This window comes from Heterodontus francisci, chromosome 35, assembly GCF_036365525.1.
Source record: "Heterodontus francisci isolate sHetFra1 chromosome 35, sHetFra1.hap1, whole genome shotgun sequence".
Lineage (NCBI taxonomy): Eukaryota > Metazoa > Chordata > Chondrichthyes > Heterodontiformes > Heterodontidae > Heterodontus > Heterodontus francisci.
In genome coordinates this window covers 52,676,808-52,697,442 of record NC_090405.1, presented here as the reverse complement: position 1 = coordinate 52,697,442, position 20,635 = coordinate 52,676,808, and the positions used below count along the sequence as shown (strand labels likewise).

Here is a 20,635-nt window from a genome sequence, read left to right as displayed (position 1 = left end):
CCCCACTATTCATAACCCCCGACCCCCACCCCCCTGCACCAACCATCCAGCCCCCGAGATTCTGCCTTTGTCATCTCACCATCAGAGAGATATCTTTGTCTAACACATTGGGGGATGGGGGTGTCATTGGAACTGGGGCTGATGATGTTAAACAGGTAATATTGAGTTAACCGCCTGTTGTATACCTGGCCTGATTTTACCTTGTACAGATTTCAACAGTTAGGAAAAGTGGGCGGCTGAGGGAGTGCTGCAGTGTCAGAGGTGCTGTTTTTCAGATGAGACATTAAACCGAGGCCCTTTCTGCCCTCTCCGGGTGGATGTTAAATACCCCAAGGTGTTACTTTGAAGTAAAGCAGGGGAATTCTGCCTGGCTTCCCGGTCAATATTTATCCCTTAATCAACATCATTAGAGCAGATTAGCTGGTTATTATCACTTTGCTGTTTGTGGGATCTTGCTGTGTTTGCTGCATTACAGCTCAAACCTGTCCTCAACGGGAAGAGAACTGCCACAGGAAATTCTTCACGGCAGAGAAACAGGGGATTAAACCCAAAGACCGGCACTGATATACCGGGCATCTGTTGGGATTTATTTCTGTACCTTTCACAGGTCGACAGACACACCTCACACAAGCTAGTACTGGTAAAAGTGACAGTGAAGCTGTTGATCACCTCATTCCAGCCCAGGCTCTCAAAACTCCAGAGCCCTTACTCAGTCTACAGATTTTTAAAAAACTCAAAGCTTAGTGTCAACTTTCACAAACGGCTGGGGGCTACATTCTACCTGCTGCCGGGGCAGAAGGTGGGGCAACAGGACCCTGGGAAGGCATGTTGCCGGTGGCGGCCAATGAACAGGCTGCCACTGGGACCGCCAACCAATCGAGGATGATGCCCAACCCCAAGAGCTGCCGGCCCAATCAGAGGGGAGGCAGCCCGACTGCCTCAGCCATGTCACTGCTAGTGTTGGTCCACTCCTGAGGCTGTGTTACCAGGGAGAGGGAACCTCAATGGCAGGGCCCCCTATGAAGAGAACGTGGGCTTCTGCGGGTAAGCTGGGACCAGGCAGGCCCCGCCGATCGGTGGGGGATTGTGGTGCATCAGTGGCACTGTTGCCACAGGGCCCCTCCATGGGCCATGGACTGTCCAGAAAGGAAGACCCCCCCTCCGGCCTCCCACACAGCAGCGGACCCTCCCGAGGCAGGGAAAATTCAGCCCCGAGTTTGAGTTTTGAAAACTCACAAACACAAAAGAAAGTTGGGAAAAGTCTTTACATCGAATTGCATTGAATATACAGCAAAGGAGCAGGCCGTTCAGCCTAACCAGTCTGTACTGGTGTTTATACTCCACACGAGCCTCCTCCCATTCCATCTACCTCATCCCAGCCTTTCAGCATAAATTTCTATCCCCTTGTCTCTCACATACTCGTCTGGTTTCCTTTTGAAAGTATCTTTTTGCCTCAACCACTTCCTGTGGAGTGAGTTTCACATTCTAACCACTCTCTGAGTAAAGAAATTTCTCCTTATGTCCCTGTTGGATTTATTAGTAATTATCTTGTATTTATGACCCTTAGTTTCGGATTCTCCCACAAGTAGAAACATTCTCCCACATCTACCATGTCCAACCCATTCGTCATTCACAGCAAGAAACTGCAGAGTATTAGAGAGCGGGGTGTCGAGTGTGTTACTGAATGTTGTTTCATTATTCCCAGATATCCCCTCATGGAGCCCTGTACAGGGGACCAGAGACAGTACAAGCTGTGCGCTACTCAGGTAGGATTGTCCGACCACATTCTGGAAAGTTCCACCAGCGTTCTTCATTCCAATTCAAAGATCCCTGTTCTTAATGATACAAGTGTCACCTGGAGCTTTCCTGTACATGAAGGTTTGGTAGTGCAGTGGTCACATGAGTGACGAGTAAACTAGAGGCCTGGACGATTAATCCAGCGGGCGTGCGTTCAAATTCTACCATGCCAGTTTGAGAATTTGAATTCAGTTTAATATAAGATCTAGAAATAAATTGTCAAGAATCCAATTGGTTCGCAAATTGACCATTCTTACCTGATTTGGGACTACATGTGACTCCAGTCTCACACCAATTTAACTTGCCTCTAAAGTGGCCACATGGAGGTATGACAAAAAAAACAGCTCCATCTTCCCCAGAGCAACCGGGAATGGACAATAAATGCTGGTCTTTCTACCCAAATGGGATACAATGCCGTAATGTGGGATAATGGGAGAGAATGAGGTGTAGTACCTGAGGCTGTGGGCTTGTGTTTGGCGTTCTGACTCACCCCTAGTCTGCTTCAGGGACTGTGCTCAAACACTAAGTGATATCTGGGCTTTTCAGTCTGTCTCTATCTCTCCTCAGGACTGCCCCCCAGGCACGGTGGATTTCCGACAGCTTCAGTGTTCGGCCTACAATAGCCACTCAATCCTGCAGACTCGTGGCACTCCCTTTGAGTGGGTTCCTTTCTATGGAGGTGAGAGATTCTTCATATTTGCAGTACCCCCAGCCCCCTCCTTCCCCCATAGGTTCGGATCCAGACTCGGGGATGGCTGTTCCCCCCGCCATGTCCAAAGGAGTCTGGAAAGTGGGCCTCAGGAGGCTGTGTGACTTTGAAAGGCCTCATGATGAATATTGAACTCAGTCCCGCACCATGTGATCCATTTATTCACATTAAACAATCCAGTGATTGCTGAAAATATTGGATAAATAATTATGTAATCTATTTGAACAACAGGCCGCCAGACCTTCTGTAGAAATTAAACCTAAAGGAAGAAAGACTTGCATTTCTATAGCGCCTTTCACCGCCTCAGGATGTCCCAAACCGCTTCACAGCTGATGGGGCCCCATCTCATCCAAAAGGTGGCACCTCCAACAGTGTAGCACTCCCTCGGTACTGCACTAGGAGTGTGTGCCAGCCTGGTTTTTGTGTTAAAGTTGCTGGAGTATGGCTATGATGTATATGTCAGTGTTACACAGGTGGACTTCACCCTTTCAGTGTCAGCCAGGGCTCAGTGGGCAGTGCTTTTTGTCTCTGAGTCAGAAGGTTGTGGGTTCAAGTCCCACTCCAGAGACTTGCGCACAACATCCAGGCTGACACTCCCAGTGCAGCACTGTGGGAGTGCAGCACTGCCGGAGGTGGCTGTCTCTCAGATGAAATGTGCTGTCAGGTGGATGGAGAAGATCCCACGGTCACTATTTGAAGACGAGTGAGGGAGTTCTCCCTGGAATCCTGACCAACATTCCTTCCCAACTGACACCACTATGAGTGGCTTAACTGGTGTGCCATGTCAGGTGACGTTTGTGGGATCTTGCTGTACATAAAATTGGATCCCCGTGTGTTCCCAGAAAGAGAAGCTGCAATTCAAAAAAGAATGTAATGAAAATAATGTGAAGTATTTTGGAATGTGATAAAGGTGCAACATCTTTCTTTACTGGCTCTGGGATTTACAAGTATTTAACTTTGCTCAGCAATACAGAACAAACTCTCCTAATACGCTAGCAAGAGAGAGAGAGAGAGAGAGAGAGCCAGTTTCACACTATGGTTCTTCCCTTAGGGACCTCCACTCATGACCAACAATCTCACACCCAGTTGAGAGATCTGTGGGTTGTGTACTGGAAGCAGAGGAGGGACAGTGGGTGGGCAGAGACGGCGCTAAGGGCACAGGGACCTGGGCACACTGAATCCTTGACTCCCGCCAAGGCGAAATGGGAAGACAATCTCACAGCTTCAATGCAAAGTCAAGAATTATCATCACTGGGAATGGGAGTTAGACTGGCAGCAAAATGATATTTCTTTCAGTGCATGAAACCTCCTGCCTGATAACGCGCTCTCTCTCTCCCTCTCTCTCTCTCATGTGTGTGTGTATGTGTGTTTGTGTCTGTCTGTGTCTGTATGTGTGTGTCTGTGTGTATCTGTCCGTGTGTGTGTATATCTGTCTGTGTGTATATGTGTGTGTGTGTATGTGTGTATCTGTGTGTGTGTATATATCTGTCCGTGTGTGTGTATATCTGTCTGTGTGTATATATCTGTGTGTATGTGTGTGTGTGTGTTTATATATCTGTGTGTGTGTACATATCTGTGTGTATGTGTATCTGTGTGTGTGTCTCTATCTGTGTGTGTCTGTGTGTGTATATCTGTGTGTGTATGTGTATCTGTGTGTGTGTCTCTATCTGTGTGTATATATCTGTCTGTGTGTGTATATCTGTGTGTGTATGTGTATCTGTGTGTGTGTCTCTATCTGTGTGTATATATCTGTCTGTGTGTGTGTATATCTGTCTGTGTGTATATGTGTGTGTGTGTGTGTTTATATATCTGTGTGTGTGTACATATCTGTGTGTGTGTGTGTCTGTGTGTGTATATGTGTGTGTGTATATATCTGTGTGTGTGTACATATCTGTGTGTGTCTGTGTGTGTATGTGTATCTGTGTGTGTGTCTCTATCTGTGTGTGTATATATCTGTCCGTGTGTGTGTATATCTGTCTGTGTGTATATGTGTGTGTGTGTGTGTTTATATATCTGTGTGTGTGTACATATCTGTGTGTGTGTGTGTCTGTGTGTGTATATGTGTGTGTGTGTATATATCTGTGTGTGTGTACATATCTGTGTGTGTCTGTGTGTGTATGTGTATCTGTGTGTGTGTGTGTGTGTATATATCTGTGTGTGTGTACATATCTGTGTGTGTGTGTGTGTTTATATATCTGTGTGTGTGTCTCTATCTGTGTGTGTATATATCTGTCCGTGTGTGTGTATATCTGTCTGTGTGTATATGTGTGTGTGTGTGTGTGTGTGTGTTTATATATCTGTGTGTGTGTACATATCTGTGTGTGTGTGTGTCTGTGTGTGTATATGTGTGTGTGTGTGTGTTTATATATCTGTGTGTGTGTACATATCTGTGTGTGTGTGTGTGTCTGTGTGTGTATATGTGTGTGTGTGTGTGTATATATCTGTGTGTGTGTACATATCTGTGTGTGTGTGTGTCTCTCTCTCTCTCGCTCGCTGCCTGTTTCTCTGTGCTTTCCTCTCTCTAATAGTCTTGCAACATTGCTCTTTCCCATGTCTTTTTCTGACTGCCTTTTTCTCTCTCTCCCTCTATCTTCCTCCTTTTTTCTGTCTCTATCTCTCTACTTTTCACTGTGACTGTCTCCCACATTCTATTTATCTTGTCCTACCCTCTCTTTCTCACTCACTCACTCACTCTCTCTCTCTGTCTCTGACTGCCTGGTTCGGTTTCTCCTTTTCTCTGTCTCTCTCAGTTCCTCTGTCTGCCCATGTCTGTGTGCCTCTCACTGTCTTTGTTTTTTCTCTGTGTACCTGTCTCTCTCTATCTGTCTGCTTTTGTCTCTCCCCTTCCAATTACATCTCGCTCCAGAAGTTACCTCGAGAATTACTCAGTGTTTGGCTGCATTATGTTGCTAATTTAATTTGACCCTTGGCTGGTTTCAATCAGTCTCGTAAGAAAGATTCTCCCCATGAGTGGAATATTTCTACTGAGGGGTTCCTCCTTAAACGTGAACCTATATTTCCTCTTTCAAATGATGTGTAACTGGCATTTTCTGCCTTTGTTATGTTGCATGAGCTCTTCGACCTTTGATCTGACAGTGATTCTGAAAATGGAAAAATGTTCATTTTGATCAAACTTTCACTTGAAGGAGGAATATTGAGTTCCTCTCACAATCAGCATTGTTGGCAGTTTTAAGCTGCCATTTTTATGATGAACCAGCCAAGGGAACTCAGGACTTCATCGTGGTTTATGCAGACTGGTGATCTATCGCCGTTATCTCTACCTCACAATATTCCCCAATCAAACGGCAGGAAATACTCCCATTTTTCTCATTCACATCCCTGTCGTGTTTTACCATTAGCACTCTCACTCAGCACCACTCCAGTGACTTGAGCACATAATCCAGGCTCACACTCTCAGTGCAGTACTGAGGGAGTGCTGCACCGTCAGAGGTGCCGTGCTCTGGATGAGGTGTTAAACAGAGGCCCTCTCAGGTGGACGTGAAAGATCCCACTATTTTGAAGAAGAGCAGGGTGTCCTGGCCAATATTTATCCTGCAATCAACGTCACTAAAAAGAAACAGATTATCTTTATATCTGTTTGTGGGATCTTGCTGTGCGCAAATTGGCCACCATGGTTCCTCCATTACAACAATTACTTCAAAAAATACTAACTTTGTTGGCTGTAGAGCGCTTTGGGATGGTTAATGAAAGGCGCTAGAGAAATGCAAATCTTTCTTTTTCTTTTTTGAAAATGTGAAGAGGAGACATTGTGAAAATTGCCCGAGTGAAGCAGTTTGTTGTATCGGTGTATTTGCGACGGCTGACGTACACTTTGACTTGTCTTCCAGCCTCCAGCCCCTGTGAGCTCAGCTGTTTAGCCAAAGGGCAGAACTTTTACTACAATTTTGGTCGGGTCTTGGACGGGACGAAGTGTGAGGCTGGTGCAGATGGCGTATGTATCAATGGGCAGTGCCTGGTAAGTTGCAGGCAGGGTTTAGAGGGCCCAGCACGTGTTGTGCCAGGGGGCTCACACCAGTAGGGCACTCGCAGCTGATGGCAGACTTACCACTAGCATTGTCCAAGAGAAATCACTGACAAGCCCCCGGTGAGGTGACAGCGAGACAGTTTGAACCGCATGGACTAACGTTGGTAGAAAGTGGCTCACACACAATCCAGGTAAATGTACTGACACAGGTGGATAGTTATTGAACAAACACCTACAGCCATTCAGTAAACCAGCCACAATGGTCAAAAAACCCTCACCTTCTCTGCTTTTCGTCACCCTATTCTACAAGCACACAAAAATGTTAACACACCGTGTGACTGAGTATTGAGGTCACATGACCAACCATGTTACCTATTACTCATTTTTATTTACGGGTCAGAACAGCAACGTCTGGATTTTGAATACCCTCAGCTGACAAATGTATTTGGCACCATTGATCGACAAGCAGCATTTCAGTGCTTCTCGCACTTCCTGCAATGGTCCTGAGGCAAACAGGCCAGAATGATCCCACAGTACATCTGGCCGTGCTGAGGGAGCTGCTGCTAACCGAGCCTGCAGCGTGATCCCGGCCTGGGCTCGGAATGGAGAGAAACACAACAAGACCTCGAGCTCCCCATCTCTGTCTGTCTTACGGTGAGAAAGGAGTCAGGCTCAGCTACGATGCACCCCATGGCCCAATAGCTTGCTAACACTCACTCCTGGAGGCAGGTTGCCCCTCGTGGAACACGTGCCCCAGCGAGAGTCAGCGCCTTCTGCAGAGGAAGGGAAAACTACAAAACAACAAGGGCTCTGAAACCTTAACAAGTGTGGGATAATTAGAGGCCTCAGATTACACAGCTCTTGTTAGCTGTGACACACAGGGGAACACTCTCACCTCTGAGAGAGCCGATTGGAGGTTCAACTCCCACTCCTCAGAATTGAGCATAAAATCCAGCCTGACATTCCCAGTGCAGCACTGAGGGAGTGCAGCATTGTCAGAGGTGCCGTCTTTCAGATGAGATGCTAAACCGAGGCCCCAGCTATCCCTTCAGGTGGGTGTATCCTTCAATCAACATTGCTGAAACAGATTATCACGTTGTCATGATCACGTTGCAGTTTGTGGGATCTTGCTGTGTATAAATTGGCTGCTGCGTTTCCTGCGTTACAGCAGTGACTACACATCAAAAGCATTTCATTGGCTGTAAAGGACTTTGGGACGTTCTGAGGTCGTGAAAAGAGCAAACTTTTTTTCAGTTATATTCTGGGACCTGTTCCACATCTTTAATCTCTCTTCTATTTTTATCAAATAAACCAGAAAAATATTGCCGTGGAAAAACAGTTTGAACAAAAGGTCGGAGCTGGGGTCAGGGGCAGCTCATAACCCACGGGTGCCTCCATGAGAACACTGCAGGTTTTTAATGCGAGTCGGGGGGGTGACTCTGTAATCCAGATGTATCCTGCGTCGGAAGGCAAGACTCACTCGGGACCGTGATGGGTGGTTTCAGGCTGGGGATTCTCCCTGAGCTCTCGTCTCTGAGGGAGAGTGTGGCCGTGTCCAGCGCAGGAGCGGGTGAATATCCGGCTCACAGAATGTCAGATACTCCACTGGCAGATGTGGATTAAGAGTCCGTCCTTAACAAATAACAGAAACAGCAGCTTCACCTGAGGGATTTGCCGCCCTCTTCTCCATCCCCCGATTCCCATCGCTCCACCATCAGAGGCTGTACCTTCAGCTGCCTGGGGGCCCTAAGCTCTGGAATTCTCTCCCTGAACCTCTCCGCCTCTCTCTTTCTCCTCCTTTAAGATGCTCCTTAAAAACCGACCTCTTTGACTGAGCCTTTGGTCACCTGTCTGAATATCTCTTTATGTGGCTCGGTGTCAAATTTTGTTTGACAATGTTCTGTGAATTGCCTTAGGATGTTGACGGCACCATAGAAATGCAGTTCTGTGAGTGGAGCAGTGTATCAAACGGAGAGGGGCCCCAAGATCTCAGTTACATTCTCCACCAAGCCTGTGTCCATCCCTCCTCCAATTATCACCATTCTCTCACTGCACCGTCAATGACTGACCTCCTTCCTCCCTCTCCTCATTCTTTCTACTGTGCTCCTGTGTTTTCAGTTATTCCCTGACTCGTCCTCCGGTGCTGAGTATATCTCTGCTCAGAGACACCCTGGGCCCCTTCCTGAGGAGACAGGACCATCAGGGGAGATGGCAATCAAACTGGACAGACAAAAGACAGAAGGGGAGAGGATCCTGTAACCTCATCATTCTGGATTGGATTGAGAGCCAGTGCTGAGGTGAAAGGAGACTAGTTGTGGGTTACTGCATCTCCCTGAGGTTACTGCATCTCACCAAGGTTACAGTGTCTCCCCAAGGTCCCCCGAGGTTACAGTGTCTCCCCGAGGTCTCCCCGAGGTTAATGTGTCTCCCCGAGGTTAATGTGTCTCCCCAAGGTCTCCCCGAGGTTACAGTGTCTTCCCGAGGACTCCCGAGGTTACTGTGTCTCCCCGAGATCTCTCCGAGGTCTCTCCGAGGTTACTGCATCTCCCCGAGGTTACAGTGTCTCCCCAAGGTCTCCCGAGGTTACAGTGTCTCCCCGAGGTTAATGTGTCTCCCCGAGGTTAATGTGTCTCCCCAAGGTCTCCCCGAGGTTACAGTGTCTTCCCGAGGACTCCCGAGGTTACTGTGTCTCCCCGAGATCTCTCCGAGGTCTCTCCGAGGTTACTGCATCTCCCCGAGGTTACAGTGTCTCCCCGAGGTCTCCCCAAGGTCTCTCCGAGGTTACTGTGTCTCCCCGAGGTCTTCCTGAGGTTACTGTGTCTCCCGAGGTTACTGTGTCTCCCCGAGATCTCTCTGAGGTTACTGCATCTCCCCGAGGTTACTGTGTCTCCCCGAGGTTACTGTGTCTCCCCAAGGACTCTCCGAGGTTACTGTGTATCCCCAAGGTTACTGTGTCTCCCCGAGGTTACTGTGTCTCCCCGAGTTCCCATGACTATTGAATCATGGGAGCAGGGGGAGACCATTCAGGCACTTGTCCCGTTCCCACCATTCGATTTGATGATGGCTGATCTGTCCCTCAACTGCATTTACCCGTCTTTGTTCCATATCCCTCGATATCGTTGCCTATCAAAAATCTATCGATCTCGGTCTTGGAAGCTCCAATTGATCTCCAGTGTCCACAGCCTGTTCAGGAAGAAAGTTCCGGATTTCCAGTCCACTTTGTCTGAAAATTCTTCAAGCTTAGCTCTAATTTTTAGATTCTGCCTCCTTGCTCCCAACAGTAAGTACTTTCTCTCTTTCCATAGGGGTAGGAGGTGGCGTAATGGTATTATCACTGGACTAGTAACCCAGAGACCCAGGGTATTTCTCTGGGGACATGGGTTCGAATCAGCAGAAGGTGGAATTTGAATTTAATTAATAAATCTGAAATTAAAAGCTAGTCTAATGATGGCCATGAAACCATTGTTGATTGTTGTAAAAACCCATCTGGTTCACTAAGGGTCCTTTAGGGAAGGAAATCTGCTGTCCTTACCTGGTCTGGCCTACATGTGACTCCAGACCCACAACAATGTGGTTAACTCTGACATGCCCTCTGAAATGGCTGAGCAAGCCACTCAGTTGTACCCAACCGCTACGAAGTTAATAAAAAGGAATGAAACCGGACGGCATCAACCGAGGCACCGGAAACGACAACGGCAAACCCAGCCCTGTCGACCCTGCAAAGTCCTCAATACTAACATCTGGGGGATTGTGCCAAAGTTGGGAGAGCTGTCCCACAGACTAGTTAAGAAACAGCCTGACATAGTCATACTCACGGAATCATACCTTACAGACAATGTCCCAGACACTGCCATCACCATCCCCGGGTATCTCCTGTCCCACCGGCAGGACAGACCCACCAGAGGTGGTGGCACAGTGGTATACAGTAGGGAGGGAGTTACCCTGGGAGTCCTCAACATCGACTCCGGACCCAGGAAGTCTCATGGCATCAGGTCAAACATGGGCAAGGCAACCTCCTACTGATTACCACCTACCGCCCTCCCTCAGCTGATGACTCATTACTCCATCATGTTGAACACCACTTGGAGGAAGCACTGAGGGTGGCAAGGGCACAAAATGTACTCAGGGTGGGGGACTTCAATGTCCATCACCAAGAGTGGCTCGGTAGCACCACTACTGACCGAGCTGGCAGAGTCCTAAAGGACATAGCTGCTAGACTGGGTCTGCAGCAGGTGGTGGGGGAACCAAAACGAGGGAAAAACATACTTGACCTCGTCCTCACCAATCTGCCTGCTGCAGATGCTTCTGTCCATGACAGTATTGGTAGGAGTGACCACCGCACAGTCCTTGTGGAGACGAAGTCCCGCCTTCACATTGAGGATACCCTCCATCGTGTTGTGTGGCACGATCACTGTGCTAAATGGGATAGATTTCGAACAGATCTAGCAACTCAAAACTGGGCATCCATGAGGCGCTGTGGGCCATCAGCAGCAGCAGAATTGTACTCAACCACAATCTGTAACCTCATGGCCCGGCATATCCCCCACTCTACCATTACCATTAATCCAGGAGACCAACCCTGGTTCAATGAAGAGTGCAGGAGGGCATGTCAGGAGCAGCACCAGGCAGATCACAAAATGAGGTGTCAACCTGGTGAAGCTACAAGACAGGACTATCTGCGTGCCAAACTGCGTAAGCAGCATGCGATAGACAGAGCTAAGCGATCCCATAACCAACGGATCAGATCTAAGCTCTGCAGTCCTGCCAAATCCAGTCGTCAATGGTGATGGACAATTAAACAACTAACTGGAGGAGGTGGCTCCACAAATATCCCCATCCTCAATGATGGGGGAGCCCAGCACATCAGTGCGAAAGATAAGGCTGAAGCATTTGCAACAATCTTCAGCCAGAAGTGCCGAGTTGATGATCCATCTCGGCCTCCTCCTGAAGTCCTCCAGCATCACAGATGCCAGTCTTCAGCCAATTCGATTCACTCCGCGTGATATCAAGAAACGACTGAAGGCACTGGATACTGCAAAGACTATGGGTCCTGACAATATTCCGGCAATAGTACTGAAGACCTGTGCTCTAGAACTTGCTGCGCCCCTAGCCAAGCTGTTCCAGTACGGCTACAACACTGGCATCTACCCTGCAATGTGGAAAATTGCCCAGGTATGTCCTGTACACAAAAAGCAGGACAAATCCAACCCGGTCAATTACCGCCCCGTCAGTCTACTCTCAATCATCAGTAAAGTGATGGAAGGTGTCCTCAGGGTAGTGTCCTAGGCCCAACCATCTTCAGCTGCTTCATCAATGACCTTCCTTCAATCATAAGGTCAGAAGTGGGGATGTTCGCTGATGATTGCACAATGTTCAGCACCATTCTTGATAAAAGTCAGTGCTCGATCAGCCTTTTTCATTACTTTTTGTCTCCATACACTGGCTTTTAGTGATCTCTATACATCATGTCCAGTCCACAGTATGAAGCAGGACCCTGAGGATTAAGGATGATTTTACTTGGTCACCAACCCTCCCAGTCCCCTCATGCCCCTCTCCCCATGGTGGGGAATCTTCCCTGCTCTGTCTCCAAGAGGTGGAGTTTTGTAGCATTTCTAACCCACGGCCCCTGCTGCGGCTCCCAGTCTAGGTGTTCCCAGAATCATACAGCAGGTGTGTCAGCACTGAGTGGAAAGATCCTGTCTCAACTCCTCATCCACCCTCCTCCTGTTCTGGTGATGTCAGGCGCTCCAGTGTGTTCCGGTGTTTTCTGTTATTGTCTCTGATTTTTGTTCTTTCAGGCAATCGGCTGTGGTCAGATTCTAGGCTCAGAGGAGAAGGAGGATGTGTGTGGTGTGTGTGGCGGCCGGAACAACACGTGTCAGCGATATCGGAGCGTTTTCATCACTCCACAGCTCAGACCTGGTGATTGCTTGACATTCCCTGGTGAATGGGTCATACCCAGTCCAGGGACATCTCCTTAACGTGTGTGTGTGTGTCTGTGTGTGTGTCTGTGTCTCTCTGTGTCTCTGTGTGTGTGTGCATGAGTGTCTGTGTGTCTGTCTGTGTGGCAGCCGGAACAACACGTGACAGCGATATCGGAGCGTTTTCATCACTCCACAGCTCAGACCTGGTGATTGCTTGACATTCCCTGGTGAATGGGTCATACCCAGTCCAGGGATGTCTCCTTAACGTATATGTGTGTCTGTGTGTCTCTGCTTGCATATGTGTGTGTGTTTGTGTCTCTCTGTATGTGTCTATTTGTATCTGTATGTGTGTGCATGGTGTGTGTGACTCCGCATGTCTGTGTTTCTGTCTGTGTCTGTGTGTCTCTGTCTGTGTCTCTATGTGTGTATGAGTATGTCTGTGTCTCTGTCTGTGTCTCTGTCTGTGTCTCTGTCTGTGTCTGTGTGTCCGTGTGTTGGTGTCGGTGTGTCTCTGTGTGTGTCTGTGTGTGTGTCTCTGTCTGTGTCTCTGTCTGTGTCTCTGTCTGTGTCTGTGTCTGTGTGTCCGTGTGTTGGTGTCAGTGTGTCTCTGTATAAGGGTTGATGCACCTTTCCCTGTATTTCTGACACTCACGGTTCCTTCTACCTTCAGGCTCGTTTGAATATAATGAGGTTACCATGATCCCAGCCGGTGCCACTTACATCAAAGTGACCGACAACAGCAGCAATTATCTGGGTGAGTAATTATCTTTTTTCTAAAATTTAATATTTTAAAACTTTAACTTACTCCTGACCCCACCATCCAGTTTGGAAGTGAAGTCAACATTGGCTGGATCTCGTGTCTGACAATTTGTTCTTCTGGACGGGCTTTTGCCTGTGAGTGCACTGAGGGTTGTGTGAGGTCACACAGGAGGAGTCTGTGGGTCAGTGACAAATATGGAGGATTAAAGGGTGATGTAACAGAGGTGTTTAAGATGATTTTAGGATTTGTTGAGTGGATAGAAATGATTTCCTCTGATCGGGGGAGTTCAGAACAAGAGGGCAGAACCTTTAAATCCAAGCCAGGCCATACAGGGGTGATGTCAGGAAACACTTCTTCACAAGTGAATAAGTGTGTGTATAAGAGGCTGGGCAGGACTGGGGCCGCTGACACTTTCGATTTGCATGACGGGCGGGTGTGTCAGGAACTCGTGTCATGTTGGGATTGTGACCCACACCATTCACCCGTCTGTAGCTGGACTGTGCCCAGGCCCAACACTGAATGAGGAAGAGCTGCAACCCAGGTAGTGCCCAGGACCCCAGTGAGACTCTGTGCCGAGGAAGGGGGAGAGGCTGGTAGAAGCGTCAGTCTTTAGCCTGATGATCAGTGTCATAAAACCATAAGAAATAGGAGCAGGAGTAGACCATGTGACCCATCGAGCCTGTTCTGCCATTCCGTACGATCATGACTGATCTTCGGCTTCAACTCCACTTTCCTGCTCACTCGCCACATCCCTTGATTCCCTGAGAGACCAAAGATCTGTCTATCCCAGCCTTAAATGTATTCAACGATGGAGCATCTACAACCCTCTGGGGCAGAGAATTCCAAAGATTCACAACCCTCCGAGTGAAGTAATTTCTCCTCATCTCAGTCCTAAATGATCAGTCCCTTACCCTGAGACTGTGTCCCTGTGTTCTAGATTCCCCAGCCAGGGGAAAAAACGTCTCAGTGTCTACCCTATCAACCCCCTTCAGAATCTTGTATGTTTCAATGAGATCACCCCTCATTCTTCTAAACTCCAGAGAATTCAGGCCTAATTTACTCACCCTCTCATCCCAGGGACCAATCTAGTGAACCTTCACTGAACCGCCTCCAATGCAAGTATATCCTTTCTTAGATATGAAGACCAAAACTGCACACTGTGTTACAGGTCGCGCCAAAGCCCTGTAATTGTAGCAAGACTTCTTTATTCCTGTACTCCAATCCCCTTGCAATGAAGGCCAACATGCCAATTGCCTTTCTAATTACTTGCTCTACCTGCATACTAACTGTCTTTGTTCCTTGTACAAGTACACCCAAGTCCTTCTGAACATCGACATTTACAGGTTTCACACCTTTTTTTAAAAATTCTGCTTTTCTATTCTTACTACCAAAGTGAATAACTTCACACTTCCCCACATTATACTCCATCTGCAACTTGTTGCCCACTCACTGAATCTGTCTATATCTCTTTGCAGCCTCTCTTTGTCCTCCTCACAGTTTACATGTCATCAGCAAATCTAGATACATTACTCTATGTCTCTCTGTCTAAGTCATTCTATAGATTGAGAATAGCTGAGGTCCAGGCACTGATCCTTGTGGCACTCCACTAGTTACTGCCTGCCAACTTGAAAATGCCCATTTATCCATTTATTTAGGGTGGCACAGTGGCGCAGTGGTTAGCACTGCAGCCTCACAGCTCCAGGGACCCAGGTTCGATTCCTGGTACTGCCTGTGTGGAGTTTGCAAGTTCTCCCTGTGTCTGCGTGGGTTTTCTCCGGGTGCTCCGGTTTCCTCCCACAAGCCAAAAGACTTGCAGGTTGATAGGTAAATTGGCCATTATAAATTGTCACTAGTATAGGTAGGTGGTAGGGAAATATAGGAACAGGTGGGGATGTTTGGTAGGAATATGGGATGAGTGTAGGATTAGTATAAATGGGTGGCTGATGTTCGGCACAGACTCGGTGGGCCGAAGGGCCTGTTTCAGTGCTGTATCTCTAATCTAATCCCTACTGTCTGCTTCCTGTCCGTTAACCAGTCCTCTATCCATGCTAATATATCACCCCCAACACCATGAGCCCTTAGCTTGCATATTAACCTTTTGAAGTTGAGGCCACAATCAGATCAGCTATGATCTTCTTAAATGGGAGAGCAGGCTTGAGGGGCCAAATGGCCTACTCCTGCTCCTATTTCCTATGTTCTTTTGTGACATGCTGCCTCTCTCTGTGTTTCACAGATGGTTTAGTTGAGTACTGTTTGCACTAGTGAATCGTTACCTCTCCTGTTAAACCTCCTACAGTGTTACAGAGCAGTAAGGACAACTACATCATCAATGGAAACTGGGTCATTAACTGGCCGGGAATGTACACTGCAGCTGGAACCAAAGTCCAGTACAAACGGTCAGCAGATCATGGAGAGAGTTTGGAGGCAATAGGACCCACCAAAGAGGACCTGCACCTGATGGTAAAATTAAATTCCGCACATTCACTTTGTTGAAATGGAGACTCTTTACTCCATCTCCAAGAAGTCACAAGACTTCAAAGCTGTGGAATTCCTCACCTAACCTTACTCTTCCCTGCCTCTCACAACCTATTGCATCTTAATCACCTATTGCTGTGACTAGTGGGGTACCGCAGGGATCAGTGCTTGGACTCCAGCTGTTCACAATATATCAATGATTTGGATGTGGGGACCAAATGTAGTATTTCCAAGTTCGTGGATGACACAAAACTAGGTGGGAATGTGTGTTGTGAGCAAGATGCAAAGCAGCTTCAAGGGGATTTGGAAAGACTTAGTGAGTGGGCAAGAACGTGGCAGATGGAATATAATGTGGAAAAATGTGAGGTTATCCACTTTGGTAGGAGGAATAGATGTGCAGAGTATTTCTTAAATGGTAAGAGATTAGAAAGTGTAGATGTACAAAGGGACCTGGGTTTCCTTGTCAATAAGTCAATGAAAGCTAACATGCAGGTGCAGCAAGCGATTAAGAAGGCTAATGGTACGTTAGCCTTTATCGCAAGAGGATTTGAATACAGGAGTAGTGAAGTCTTTCTTCAATTGTATAGAACCTTGGTTTGACCTCACTTGGAGTAGTGTGTAGTTTTGGTCCCCTTACCATAGGAAGGATATTATTGCCATAGAGGGAGTGCAACGAAGGTTCACCAGACTTGTTCCCGGGATGGTGGGACTGTTCTATGAAGAGAGATTGGAGAAACTGGGCCTGTATTCTCTAGAGTTTTGAAGAATGAGAGGTAATCTCAATGAAACCTACAAAATACTAAAAGGGATAGACAGGGTAGATGCAGGTAAGATGATTCCCCTGGTTGGGGAATCTAGAACCAGGGGACACATTTTCAAAATAAGGGGGAAGCCACTTAGGACCCAGATGAGGAGAAATTTCTTTACTCAGAGGATTGTGAATCTTTGGAATTCTCTATCCCAGAGGGCTGTGGAAGCTCAGTCATTGAGTATGTTTAAAGCAGAGATTGACAGATTTCTAAATACAAATGACATAAGCGGATATGAGGATAGTGTGGGAAAAAGACATTGAAGTGGATGATCAGCCATGATCGTATTGAATGGCGGAGCAGGCTCGATGGGCTGAATGGCCTACTCCTGCTCCTATGTTTCTATGTAAGTGCGAAACTTGGTGTCTTCTACCTGCCTGAGTTCCCCCAGACATTCTTCCTGTGTCTCCTGTGCCGGCATTTGGTTGGAAGTTATCCCGACATGAGGAATGAAAATACCTTGACACAAATGTGTTCAACTGAGTGAAATATCCAGTTTAAAATGGTGCGAGAGTTAATCGAGAACAGCTTCCGAGGTTCCAGGCATTCCTTTGAAATATTTATTCTGATGTGATTTAGATTAAACCAGCTGTCGTGTTCCGAACAGACGGAATGGGAAAACTCACACCAGCTTCTCTTCAAGTTATCTCACCAGACGGGGGGGGGGGGGGGGGCCTATGGGGAAGGGACATCACATCTGACCCCAGCCTGTCCTCACCCACAACCCGTCCATATACACTTTCCAACCAGGAGGCAGTGCATGAAGATAAGACACCATTGAATCATACAGCACAGGGGGAGGCCATTCAGCCCATCGTGCCTGTGCTGGCTCTTTGAAAGAGTTGTCCACAGTCCCACTCCCCTGCTCTTTCCCCCATAACCCCTGCAAATGTTTTCCTTTTCAAGTATTTCTCCAGTTCCCTCTTGAAAGTTACTATTGAATCTGTTTCCATTGCCCTTTCAGGCAGCGCGTTCCAGATCACAACAACTCACTGTGTAAAAAACAATCTCCTCATCTCCCCCTCTGGTTCTTTTGCAATTATCGTAAATCTGTGTCGCTCTGGTTACCGACCCTCCGGCCAGTGGCACTATATTGAAGAACAGCAGAGTCTCGCAGTGCAGTACTGAGGGAATGCCGCACTGTCGGAGGGTCAGTACTGAGGGAATGCCGCACTGTCGGAGGGTCAGTACTGAGGGAGTGCCGCACTGTGGGAGGGTCAGTACTGAGGGAGTGCCGCACTGTGGGAGGGTCAGTACTGAGGGAGTGCTGCACTGTCGGAGGGTCAGTACTGAGGGAGTGCTGCACTGTCGGAGGGTCAGTACTGAGGGAGTGCTGCACTGTCGGAGGGGCAGTACTGAGGGAGCGCTGCACTGTCGGAGGGTCAGTACTGAGGGAGTGCTGCACTGTCGGAGGGTCAGTACTGAGGGAGCGCTGCATTGTCGGAGGGTCAGTACAGAGGGAGTGCTGCACTGTCGGAGGGTCAGTACTGAGGGAGTGCTGCACTGTCGGAGGGGCAGTACTGAGGGAGCGCTGCACTGTTGGAGGGTCAGTACTGAGGGAATGCCGCACTGTGGGAGGGTCAGTACTGAGGGAGTTCTGCACTGTCGGAGGGTCAGTACTGAGGGAGTGCCGCACTGTGGGAGGGTCAGTACTGAGGGAGTGCTGCACTGTCGGAGGGTCAGTACTGAGGGAATGCCGCACTGTGGGAGGGTCAGTACTGAGGGAGTGCTGCACTGTGGGAGGGTCAGTACTGAGGGAGCGCTGCACTGTCGGAGGGTCAGTACTGAGGGAGTGCTGCACTGTGGGAGGGTCAGTACTGAGGGAGCGCTGCATTGTCGGAGGGTCAGTACAGAGGGAGTGCTGCACTGTCGGAGGGTCAGTACTGAGGGAGTGCTGCACTGTCGGAGGGGCAGTACTGAGGGAGTGCTGCACTGTCGGAGGGTCAGTACTGAGGGAGTGCAGCACTGTCGGAGGGTCAGTACTGAGGGAGTGCTGCACTGTCGGAGGGTCAGTACTGAGGGAGCGCTGCATTGTCGGAGGTGCCATCTTTCCGATGAGACATTAAACCAAGGCCAAGGCTGTGGAAGCTCAATCATTGAGCATGTTCAAGACAGAAATCGATAGATATTTGGATATTAATGACATCAGAGGATATGGGGATAGCAGGGGAAAGTGACATTGAGGTAGATGATGAGCCTTGAACTGTTTGAATGGTGGAGCAGGCTCGATGGGCTGAATGGCCTACTCCTGCTCCTTTTTCCTGTAATCCTATAATCCAATGTCCTGGCTGATATTTATCCCTCAGTCAACATTATTAAATCAGATTATCTGATTCTTGTCTTGAGGGATTGAGGGATCTTGCTCTGTGCAAGTTCCTTGCTGTGTTTGCTACTTTACTAAGTACATTTTGAGAAGTATTTAATTGACTATAAAGCACTTTGCAACGTCTTGAGTCCGTTAAAGATGCAAAACAAACGGGAGTCTCTTTTAAACCTTTCCGCAGGTTCTATTGATGGAGCAAAACTCTGGGATTGATTATGAATACTGGCTTCCTACTGATCGATACCAGTTTTACTATGGAGACCGGGGTGCTGTGCGAGGGGCGCATTCTGCAGTGATTGACGAGTCTCACCCATTGGCGCACGCACCGAGAATTCAGGCCGGTGCCGTCCCAGTGACAACTGCAACCAGCTCAGGTGGGTTCCTGCGGGTATTCCTGCAGGTTTCATCACATGACTAGCCACCCTGCCCGCCTCCCCCCCCCCCCCCACTCGCATCATTGGTCACCCAATATGTCCATCCTCACGCTGCCCCGCCCCACTCTCTCACCATTCGTCCATCCTCCAGGTGCACCGCCTTCCCACAGCCAATCAGAAAGGGAACAGGCTCTGAGTTACCCAATTGGATTAATCTTGACTCTTGGTGCAACAACTATTTTATCCACATTTCCAACATTTTTACAATTAATAGATGCAAGTGTGCAGATAAAATGAAAAACACACAACTTTTTGCCGTGATTTTTCTCACGGGTCCTGCTGTCAGCAGTGCCCTGGAGATTAATCTGCAATTCCTTGACAACTCTACTGTACTTGCTAACAGAACCTGTGGCACACACTTGTATCAGAGCAAAAATAACTTTTAGAAATCGATTGAGGGAACATTAGAGGCAACAAAACTTTCCAGCAAAGATACAGTCCCTTCACTTTGTCAATAACAACTTGCATTTATATAGCACCTTTAATGCAATGAAACACCCCAAAGTACTTCACAGGAGTGATTATCATACAAAATTTGACACCGAGCCACATAAGGAGATGTCAGGCCAGGTGACCAAAAGCTCGGTCAAAGAGGATGGTTTTTAAGGAGCGTCTCAAAGGAGGAGAGAGAGAGGCGGAGAGGTTTCGGGAGGGAATTCCAGAGCTTCGGGCCCCAGGCAGCTGAAGGCACGGCCGCCAATGGTGGAGCGATGGGAATCGGGGGATGGACAAGAGGCCGGAATTCGAGGAGCTAATCCTAATTCGATAAAACAGGAAACAGAGGGTGGGCGTTGAGTTTCTGAGACTGGTAGAAAGTGGGAAGTGGTGTCCGACAGGAATCCAAGCTGGGAACACGGCCGTTCACCATTTAGGTAGATGATTTAGACTCAGGAATTGATGTTATGCTGTTGATATTTGCAGATGGTATCACACTGGGCAGCTGTGCTAATAATGGGGAAGGACAGAACCAAAATACCAAGAGATAAAGAGTGGCTAAATAGCAAATGAAATTCAATAGAGTGAAGTGTATGGTGATTAATTTTGGTCGGAGGAATAATGAGATCACTTATTCCAGGGAAGGTAGGAAACTATATGAGGCCGAGAAGCAGAGAGATCTGGAAATACAGATACAATAATCAGTGAAGGTGATGGGGTTCATTACTGGAGGAATAGAATATAAAAACAGGGAGGTAAGGAAAACCTGGGGAGTTCTCCCCAGAGTCCTGGCCAATATTTATCCCTCAATCAACATCACTAAAACAGATGATCTGGTCATTACGGCATTGCTGTTTGTGGGATCTTGCTGTGCACAAATTGTCTGCCGGGGTTCCTACATTACAACAACGACTATACTTTAAACGTACTTCATTGGCTGTAAAACAGCTTTGGGACATTCAGAGGTCGTGAAAGGCGGTATAT

General features: G+C 48.0%; 1 protein-coding gene across 11 annotated transcripts in view; it reads left to right on the top strand.

Moving 5' to 3' along the window:
* Positions 1-20,635, top strand: part of adamtsl5 (ADAMTS like 5) — an 89,397-nt gene that overhangs the window by 57,921 nt on the left and 10,841 nt on the right. For 10 of the 11 annotated variants that reach the window (XM_068015623.1, XM_068015621.1, XM_068015614.1 and 7 more), the window contains 7 exons: positions 1,706-1,766; positions 2,365-2,476; positions 6,355-6,482; positions 12,290-12,413; positions 13,086-13,169; positions 15,472-15,635; positions 18,964-19,156. In XM_068015623.1, coding sequence (XP_067871724.1) covers positions 1,716-1,766; positions 2,365-2,476; positions 6,355-6,482; positions 12,290-12,413; positions 13,086-13,169; positions 15,472-15,635; positions 18,964-19,156 — 856 coding nt within the window. In that variant the 5' untranslated portion in view covers positions 1,706-1,715. The remainder of the gene's footprint in view (positions 1-1,705; positions 1,767-2,364; positions 2,477-6,354; positions 6,483-12,289; positions 12,414-13,085; positions 13,170-15,471; positions 15,636-18,963; positions 19,157-20,635) is intronic. The other variant, XM_068015616.1, reaches the window with a different exon arrangement.